At 41.0% G+C, this 10782-nt stretch overlaps 1 protein-coding gene across 1 annotated transcript in view; it reads right to left on the bottom strand.

Annotated features, from left to right (window-relative positions):
* Positions 1-7352: 7352 nt before the first annotated feature.
* Positions 7353-10782, bottom strand: part of TGFBI (transforming growth factor beta induced) — a 53414-nt gene continuing 49984 nt past the window's right edge. The window contains exon 17 of the mRNA XM_066616211.1: positions 7353-9577. Coding sequence (XP_066472308.1) covers positions 9537-9577 — 41 coding nt within the window. The 3' untranslated portion in view covers positions 7353-9536. The remainder of the gene's footprint in view (positions 9578-10782) is intronic.

The raw sequence follows: 10782 nt of genomic DNA, 5'->3' as shown, positions 1-10782 counted from the left end.
GGAAGTAAAACGACTGTTGATGAATACAGTCCGTTCACCAAAGACAACTACTTGCAGTTTTCTTTTGGTGATGGAGTACTGCTTGTGAAACTCCATGTATTTGGATCCTTGCAAGTTCAAGAGCGCACACAGAGCTTCTGCAGCACTCTTGAAGTGCCATTAGTTAAAGCTTTGGACTGTGATCTCCAAGTGGCTTCTTGTTTATTACCCTGATTCTCTTCTTGCATGTGGTCCCCAGGCTGTCTTTCATCCTGACAGTTTACAGGGCCAGATCTGCTCAACTTCAGCAGCAGAACAGCATTTTGTGCCTTTGGACTGATCTATAGATATTTAATATGGAACAGTCTCAGTCCCAGTTTATACATTTAGCAGAATGGCTAAATCTATTCCTGGGCTGCAGGTGCTTGGGATTTTTTTTCCCTCCATGATTGGTTGCTACCTAATAAATAAATGCTATAGAAGTAAATGCTGTAGAAAATTGCATTGCAGCAGGCTGAGCCCTTCTCACTGATGGATTAATTTTTTGCAAATGTAGAGAGTTTTTTCTTCATGTGGAAGCACTCAAATATGCGACACTGAGCCTCACTCCCAGCAGTCTGAAAAGACATAATCCAAGAAATATTTACCAATAGGTTCTGCTGCAGGAATAAACTGAGCCTCCACTAAGTTAAATAAATGGTTATTGTAGCCATGATGTTATAAGATAGCCATAGTGAACCATGTTATCTGCCAAATGAAACCATTCTTTCTCCTGTAAATAGCAGGGAGCACAAGGCACAGGTTCCCCTCTGTTTTGCACCCATTCAGACAGGGAAGAATTTCAAGTCAAATTATGTGCTTCTCATAATGTGTTTGACCCTAAACATGATTATCGCAGGCGTGATCTCTCGTTGACAAAATGTAGTATATTAATCCACAGCAAATGCAGGGCTATTGTTGTTTTTTCTAGGAATGTATCACACATGCCATTTCCATATTCTCAATGGAAAGTGAGACCACAGCGTTGTCAACTCTATTTTTGGCTAAACACCATGAGCACTAATTGTCCAAATCAGACGTGAATCTCTCTTCTAAGCCCTCTACCATATGTTGCTGACAAACCTGGAAGTTGCATCTGCCATTCCTATGCATTTGACTGTGAATGGTCAATTATAACCCTCAAATAAGGATACACACAAATATATAGAAAAAGGATTTCTTTGAGCAACAGTGTGTGGGTGGTTTCACCTCTGCCTTTCATTCTGCCTGTTTGAAAAGTCCCAGGAATCGGTCTCTATTCCTTGCTTTTTTTCTCTGCTGACTCTTTTTTACCATGGGTGGCCGTTTAATACAAATGAATGCACCCACTGTTACACGTTCAGCAACAAAATGCTGAGGCAGCTCCTAATGAGATGCACGTACGTGTCAATAGTGCATCTGCTAGAGTTTGCTGCACCGTTTTCTTAGGCCGACCACCCAAACATCAGCCCGTGGGTCAAATCAACTCCAAGCCCTCTTTGTAAACTAGGAAAACAATTCTCTGTTTTTTTTCCACATGGCTGAGAAATGCACACTATACAATTGAAACACTGTGCATGGAATTTCTGTTGGAAAGGAGCACTGTACTATCGTTCTCCTTATATTTAAATTCATTTGCAGAACAACAGTAAAAAGTTTAAGGAAGGAAATCACTTGCAATGAAAGGAGTTCATTTAATGTTGTTTTTTTTTAGACAGCAGTTTCCAGCTGTTTTTCTAAAAGGACCTGTTATTGAAAACAGTTCCTTCTGGTAACTCATTTCATTCACTACAGTGGTACAGAGAAGTTTGACACATATTCTCTAGATTTTAACCCTTTTTCTTAATCCCATGAACATTATTCTGATAATGGACGATCCATGAGTGAATCCTAATGCACAGTTAGTGATATCCTTGAGATATCAATAAGAAAATTTCAGTGGGACCAACATTTATGGCCAATGCAAATACTCAAGGTGAATGCAAAATTCTGTGCATCATCCACATTTGAAATATTAAGTTATTATTGGTTTCACCGCCTGTGACTCTTAATTTTCAAGTTCACTTGAAGTAGTTTTTTAAATTGAAATGTCAGCTATTAAATTTAAAGCTTCATCAAGGTTAGAAATCACACAGAATACAATGTTGCAGACTCTGTCAAAGTGGCAGCTCCAGCAACTTAAGGAAAGGCAATTTCCAAGACAATGGAAGAACATCACATTTGTGAGAGTGAACAACAGGAGCCTGGCAGAATCAAGAGATGAACCAGCTAGTGGGCAGTGCTCTGAGGAAGAGGGAAACTGAGGCACTGAGAAGGAGCATTAAAACTTGAGGGAGGATGGGCCATATTTAACCAGGCCAACTGTCATCAGGAGTGGTGGTTATACACAGGGGTTGGTTGGTGTGTTAGGCCTGCTCTCGTCTTCCAGACAGCAAAATCTGGGCTCTATCTGATACATGCTGCAGCATTGTTTCTGCGAGTGATGGCAATAATTTCACTCTTGGAACCCCTCTAGGTTTTCCCAAAACCACTATGATAATTATATGGGCAGACCAGTTCTTACTGGAAGCTAAGCCCATTCTGAGAGTCATAGTGGTCAGAGGAGGAGGAGCTGCAAGAATGACTAAAAGTCCCATGCTCATCAACATTGGTTGGGGGGGGGGGGGAGAGATACCACATCACACTGAGTCATTGCAACTTTCTTCTGTGCTTAAAGAATCACTGGGCATTTCTTAGGGCATCCAAAATCACAGCTAAGGAAGCCACATCACACAAGTCCCTTGGGAACTACACAGTCACCATAGGCCTAATGTCCTCAAGGTCACAGTAAAATTGCACACACAAATAGAAGACCCTAAACAGATTGGCTTAAGTATTCGAGATCTATGGAATGCTTATTGTTCAACTGCCCCAGTCTATGGCACATATGCACACTCAGAAAACTGGAAGATCAGGTACAGAGAGAATAATCAAACAGAAAAAAATTTCAGAATAGGAAAGGAAATCACCTGTGCGCTTCCAGCAGATCAACCTGCCATCAGAATAATAATGTAGAGTAGGAAACTCATTGTCATGACCAAGCCAGGGTTGTAGCTACTCAGATCTAGACCTTGTCAGGCTCTCCAGACTAAGTTGCCAAGGACAGTGTCTTGATTTAGGAGTGCAGCAAGCAGAAGGTCCAGCTTTCTTGACCAAGCAAAGGCAGGAGGCTGACCAGGATCCTCGTATTTATATCAGATTTGATTTATCCAGAGCCTTCTTCATTTACTTCCTGCTGATCATTTGTTCTCCACACAGTCCACGGTAGCTTAGTCTTGTCCTTGATAAAGGTCACACAGAATTAATGAGGAAACAGTGCGGTCGAATCATTCATACCTTAGCAATAGGCTTGAGGTGGCTATCCAGACTGTTTTCCTATGCAAAGCTGAAGTTACCTTTGAGCTGTTCTCACACTATGTGAATATCCGATCACCTGACAGTGTGGAAGAGGGGGATTTATTACACCAAGGAACACTGTGGCTAATATAGGTTTACATGTACATTGCAAAACAATTGCAAGAGCAATTGTTTATCTCTCATGTATGCAAATACACTCGGAGTAGCCCTCAGAGGCTGTAGAAGTATAGCTAGGAGTCAATACTATAAGGCTCACAAATATCCTGGGTGAATCTGGCTGCAGCCCAGGTTGTTATATTTAAAAAACCAAACAAAAAAACCTAACCTGAGCAACACATGGGGCAATGCCACCTCTGAGGCCTACTGCTTAAGCAATGGTTGAAGTTCATTCTTGCCAGGAGAGTGTATGGGTTCCAGTTAACTTTTTGGGTGTACAGTACTGCATAGTCAGAGATGGCTGTGCCAAGAGCGAAGTATTTCACAGGCATGGAGCCTGAGATGGTGCTGAACTTGGCAGGGAATGATACCCAATAAATATCTGGCTGCAATAGCAGAAGCTGTTTCCATCTGTGCAAATTACCATTTTCCTGTTGCTCAACTTTGAAGCAAACAAAACTTCCTTGCAGTTTTTGCATGAAGGCTGCAAATGGATGGTTTTAATGAGCCTGTTGTATAAAGAAAGGTGAAAGTTGCTTTATACTGCTTCTTTCTGTTATGGAATTCAGAGTCCCCATGGCTGTGATGATGACTGCAGTTTAGGCAGAAAACTATTTTACCAGTGAGATAGCGCAGTGTGATTTCATTAAAACATTTGCCCTCCATTCATATCTTGAATTCCAAGCTGTCATGTAAAAAAGACTTCAGATAATGGATACTGGTGAATATTTTACATGCACCAGTACTTGATGCATTGATAGAAACTTTCTCCTTGCCACATGAAGGATAATTTATAAGATTTAGAGGCTGAATATGGACAATTACCAGTACTTGCTATGACGATTTTCTTGTCACAGTGTACCATACTGTCCAACCAGTGAACAATGAGAACAGTCTTGCCATTCCTTCACCTGGTCAGAAATTCAAGGGAGTCAGAAAATTCAGTGCACCAGCTGGAATGGAATATACTCCTAACTGATCCAGTGGTTGATTGTATTCCTCATGAGATCCTTATTTGTAAAGCTAGCTTCTACACTCACTTGGGCAATCCCAGTCTTCACATTGTTGAGAAAGAGGTGCATCCCCTCTCCTCAGATACCGATTGGACACCCCAGACAGCTGCTACCAGCTGGAGTAGACTATCAGCCAGACAGACCAATAGTTCTACTCAGCAGAAGTCTGCATGCATAAGCATTTAGCAGAAGTTCATGCATAAGCCTTTTTTATTTTTATTTTTTGGAAATATGTGAATATTAGTTTCTTTAGGGGGGGGGAAAAAACACTTCCTCTCTCATTTCCCTAATTGCCCTTTAAAACAGCTGTAGTCTCCTTTTACTATGCTATGCAGCTTTTGTTTGTGAAATCTGGATGCGCTCTGTGTCCATTCACCCCAGGACCGAGCACAGCACAGGGCAGATTTTCCCAGGAGGATTGGGTTTATTTTTTCCTCAGAAGGGCTGAGTTCCTGCTGCAAACCACCGAAGCCTTTTCTTTCACATCCATGGTTTCTAAGAACTCCTCTGCAGCTTAATTGCTTTGCATCTCATGCTCACCCTGACCACTGTTTGACAGTCCTTGTTCCTCTCTGGAGGAAAATACATGCCTGGCAAGCCAGACAGTGGCAGACCTTCCATTACAGATGATGGGGCAAATGCCCCAGGCATGACGCTTTAGGACCCCGCAGAAGGCTCTCTGAGGCTCCCAACAGGGTCCAAAACTGTGCTTCCGTTTTTCCGGAAGCACTGTTTAAAGCCTTGGAAGCTTCCCTGACACAGCCTGAGGTTGTGCAAGCTCCATGAGCCTCAGGTGCGTAGGGGGGATTTGCACACGGGGAGGTGGCAGCATCCTGCCGGGGGGACGCCATCTCAGACCTTTGCCCCAGGATGTGTGGCTGGCGAGGTCTGCCACCGAAGCCAGATTCTAGAAGCAGCTCAAAAATTCAGGAGATTTTTCTGGAGGGAGTTTTGCATTACAATGACCTGCTCTTTTTCATAAGGCAGGAATGATTTATGCAATCAGTAGAATCAAGTGGGAGAACTTTTCTTGGACTGTACTGCAGGTGAGAGTGTGGATATCTGAATGCTCTCTATAGGAAAATTAAAACAACAACAAAACCTCTTTGCACTTTGAATGCTAGTATATCAGGTGGAGGGATTCAGCCTAGTCTGACATGTTGTCCCTTAAATCTGAGGTTTTTCTCTTCATCTTGGAGAAGCATCCAAATATGCAACTGCCCACTTGAAATGGTACAGTCCAGGATGGGGGTGGGGAGCCTTTTTGTATTGGAAGGCCACATTTTATTTATTTATTCATTTTACTTTTCTGTGCAAGTTATTTTACTTAACTAGAAAATGCATACATTTTTATTTAACATGTTACAGTTCTTTCCCTAAGATGTTCACAGACCTATGACGTGAGTACCTAGTTCACAGGTACACAGAACTGTCACGGTTGACAGTTCACCAATTATCAGGTTAACACTGACAGGAAAGAAAAATAGAAATTACCCCCCAAAATACCCTGTTCCGACTTATGTCATAAAATAAAACACAGATTTAGTATTTGCAGAAAAGTACACAAAAGGCTTCATGCAATCTTAGGGCTCCGGGTTCCTCACTCTTGATCTTGAAAAATCTTTATGAATTCTGCTGTTATTCTTGATTGGATATACTTGTACTTAAAAAGGAGCCTTGAGGGCCTCTTGAATGGGGTGGATTGTACTAAGTCAAACAGCAAAATGTTTCCCTGTGTAGGGATGCATTTCTTACTTTGTAACCATAGGCAAGGACTGTGGCTCAGCTTCCCCAAACTGTAACATGGGATTACAATGCTGTCCTACCTCACAGAATTGTACCAAGAACTATCAGTGCGTGGAAAGTCCTTTGGGTGTGTTAATGGGAAAAGCAATCATTTCCTGGCCACCTCAACCGCTGACACCATATCGTATTTGTGTGACTGTGATACTTGTTTAAGTAGCAAACAGACTTATGTACCAAACACAGGGAACAACATACTCGCTGTTCAGCTTTGTTTTGTGCCCACAAACACTTTGGTTATGCTATCTCACACACACTTTGGAAAACAGAAAAGGAGTACTGTGAAGAACTTTTGTGCAGAGCTTGTATACTTTGGAGCTTTTTGTCTCAAATATTCACCAGCTAAAGGTGTGTAAGCCACCCTGTTGCTTGTTTGAAATTGCCTATGCTTAAAAATTCCAACCTTGTGTTATAAGTTGCCATATTGGAGTTCATTTTCAGACTTTCTCTTTTGAATGTGAATGTGATTTTCACAGGGGTTACTTTCAAAGAAGAGCAATGCCCCATGTGCACATCGACCTGGTGCTATCCTTCAAGAAACCTATGCCACCTCAGTGAATGCCAAAATTAACTGTCAGTAATTGTCCTTTGACAAGCATTATTTGACTGCGCACAGCTGTGTTGCCCAACTATTTGGGCCTGGTATACACATTACTTTGGTGGTATGAGATACACAGCTGTGTTACTCCTTCCTGTGCTGCTGGGGCAACATAGGAAGCCCCAGACCACGTTGAAGGAACCATCATCAAGGAGTCAAATAACGTTAATTCTGGGATGGAAAGGATTTGCCGCATGGACTTTTGCCACATAGTCTATTGCTTCTCATGCTACCCATAGCTTCTCATAGCTCTGCTGCCCCTCCCCCACTCCCAGGATAAGTCGGGTACCAGGCCTCTGAGGTAAAATTGTGTCTTCGAATAATGAAACATGCTGGAATTATTTGTAATATTTACAAGGTGTGTTTCAGTTTGAGAAATAAAACCCAAGTTTCATTACAAATGAATTGTTTATTCAACGGTTTGGTTGAGGGACTGCTCTGTGACCACAATACAGAGAGGGTGCACTTTCAGACTCATGAAGAACAAAAGATAGGAAAGTTAGAACCATATGTGTAAACAAAAAAAGCTAATTGACAGCACTGATCAAACCATAGCTTATATCATGCAAATGACCTAACATCAACAAGGAGGCTTTTAAAAATGTTAAAATTGTGTGGAAGATTTTCAAAGCACAGGAGGAAAGAAAATAAAAACCACATGTTCTTGCTGAAGTAGACAAATTACACTGTAGAGAGAGCCTAGCTTGGTCTGCATAGGTCACAGTTTAGAGCTCCTTTCAGCATGTGCCATGGTTACTACAGGGTGTTTGTGCCTTTTTTTTTTTTTTAACCCTAAGACCATTTCATTGCAAAATGTTTTTGAAACTCCTCTGAATTTCTAAAGGCCTTAACCATTTATCAGAGGCTGCTATGAGAAGGTAAGGCTGCACTGCTGGTTGTGCAGCTCTTTGGATTTGGGTAAGCAATCACTGTAACTGAAGACAAGACACTTTGATAATCTCGTTCCCTAAAAACATGTATATGCACATATTTATTTCTTATCCTAAGGTTTTAAGTTATTGCTATGGAACTGGATGAGTGATTTTCATTTTCAAAAAACGTATAGAATTGAAAATTCCAGCTAATCCCACATCACCAGAAGAAAGATATTATTATTTCCAAGAAATTATTATTTCCAATGATTATTCATTGGATAATGGATAATCCAATTGCTAGTGGTTTGCAAACCTCAACATGAACACCAGAAAGTGTAAAAGAAGCACAAAGCTGGCTGTTTTCTAAACACTTTGGTAAAAAGTACTTAACTTTGGTAAAAGGGCACCCAGAAGGACGCTAGAACAAACCAATGATTTTTGTCCTAAACATATGGGATAGGTACTGTATATCCATATAAAAATATGCTCCTATGCAATGCATATGAACTATTGTGTCTTCAAAAACTGTGTATTGCATTACAAAACACTGTGTAATAGGAAAATACTATAATTAGCACTTTACAGAAAGATATTCATCCATTTGGTTTTGAAGGATAACACACACAATTTAGGTTCATGAACTTTGATTTTTGTTTTAAAGGTGAAGGTGTCCCAGTGTGCACTAAAATGTCTGTGCTCAAAGCCATATAGGCAGAATGTGGATAACGTAAGTCAATATGAGACTCTTAAATACTCTGATGAAAATGTTCAAACATGTCCTTCTCCAGGATCCGAGTCTAAACCAGCAATTTTCAACTGATGTACCATGGTACATTGATGTGCTGTGAAAAGTCTATAGGTGAGCTGCAGGAGTTTGGAATACGGCGGTTGAAATCACTTTTGGGTTCTGTGGCTCTGTTTCTAGGGTAACTGTCCATCCCCATTCCTCTGCTGGCTGTAATACAGTTGCCCTAGAAATAGACCTTCAGACCCCAGATGAGTCTCCCAGGAGTCAAAAGTGACCTCACAAGAGGCGAACACTATACAAGTCAGTGCACCATGAGCAGAAGAACGTTGAAAATTGCTGGTCTAATTGTTTGGTCAGAGAAAGAAAAAAATCTTCATGAGAAAAGCAACTGAATTGAAGGGAAAGTCTGTAGCTCAGCAGCATGTGTATAAGGTCCCAGGTTCAATTCCCAGCATCACCAGGTAAAAGGCTCTCACTTAGCTGGGATGGAAAGACCTTCTGCTTGAGATCTTGAGTAGCTGTTGGCAGGTAGAGCAGACGTCATTGGGCTGGTTACACCAACCATCTGTCTCAGTACACAATAGCTTCATATGCTCATCTGTCCTGACAGAACTTACAAAAGCTTGCTAAGCCTTCAACATTTTCTTAATACTGTGCTGTGCCTTACCTCTTGTACATTTGATGCCTACATAATTTTGGAAAAAACACAACTGAAGCACCCCTAATGCTCAGCTACAGATGGAAACAAAATTAGCTTTATCAACCAACACTTTAAATATATATGGCTTTTATTTTCTCGCCGTCATTTCAGTTGGAAAAAAAAAATGTGTGTAATACTTGGCTTATTTTTTAATCTTTTAAAAAAAACCAGCATGGAGTCCTTTTTTACAGCAACCGAATGGCAAAAGCTAGCTGAATCCTTGGTTGTGCTTTACATAGGTGATGGTACTTTAATGTTTCATTCTTCCTAACAATCTGGCATATGCAGAATCTGAAAGGAAAAAAAGAAGCAGACATTATGATAAATGCAACTGAGAATTTAGCAGTAGAGATAGGTTATCATATTTTTGAATAGTTGCCCTCTATAAAGCTCAAACCCACCTAAATGTCCTTGTTAGTAGAATACTAACTAGTAATCTAAAATGTGTGCATATCCTTTGAGGATTGAATCCTGAATCATTGACCTTGACTTTTAATTTTTATTCAATGGATTACCAAATATTTATTACCAAGCTTCCCCTGGGGGCTGGGGATAAGAATAGGCCCTCAGTTTGGCTGTACTTGTCATAAGAGGCGACTAAACAGCCACCGGGTAGATGGGACTCGTCAGCCTGGGAAGGCAGCTCATCTGAGAGAAGGAAAACTCTGATCCCAAACCTCCACTGCCTTGTGGCTACACCCAGTTATGGAAAAGGCTTCAGGAGTTAACCTCGAGGCAAAATCCGGAGCCGGAGTCCCTGAGGCAGTTCATGGCTGAACACAGTCACGTTCTGGCAACTCCTGCGATGCCGCTGGAACCAACCGTATTGGCCTCTGCCTTTCCATTGGACCATTTCAGCGACATGGAGAGGGGGGATTTGCTGCACGGGTATCAGCCTATCCTCCATACCTACTTTACCCAGGCTTCGCACACTGGAGAGGATACTGTTCCAGAACGACCATTCAGAGCGTGACACCATGGTCTTCCGAGACTGAAGGATGCCAACATTACTAATTACATTACAGAGAGCTGGAACTATTTCCCCTGCTGTTATTTTTTAACATGCAGGGAATTTTTCTAAATGCTCAGAAAAGGGACATCTGTGAGAAAACCATTATACAAAGCAATTTACTGCTGAATATCAGAATGGACCAATCATCAAAGAACAGAAGTGAACAAATCACAAACCTAGTGTTTGAGCCAATGTGGTTCTTTTGGTGATTCTAATGAGTGTCCATGTATTTTTCTTTAGCTATTTAAAATGTAGTGGAATGTAGTTTTGCTGTTAAACTAATCATTGGTTTTACAGAACTTCTAGAACTGAATAAAAAAGGTATGACTGATACAAAGGAAAGGAGATGAGGGAAAGAAGATGAGATGCTAAACTAAAGACAACATGTACCGCACTTTGATAAATAAATATTTTGAAACATGGACAAGGCATTCTATTTATATCTGTAGACATATTGAAGCCATTTGAACATTGGCTCAGATAG

The sequence above is a fragment of the Tiliqua scincoides genome, chromosome 2 (genome assembly GCF_035046505.1).
Source record: "Tiliqua scincoides isolate rTilSci1 chromosome 2, rTilSci1.hap2, whole genome shotgun sequence".
NCBI lineage: Eukaryota > Metazoa > Chordata > Lepidosauria > Squamata > Scincidae > Tiliqua > Tiliqua scincoides.
Note: the sequence above shows the minus strand (reverse complement) of the source record. Positions and strands in the feature narration are given on the sequence as shown.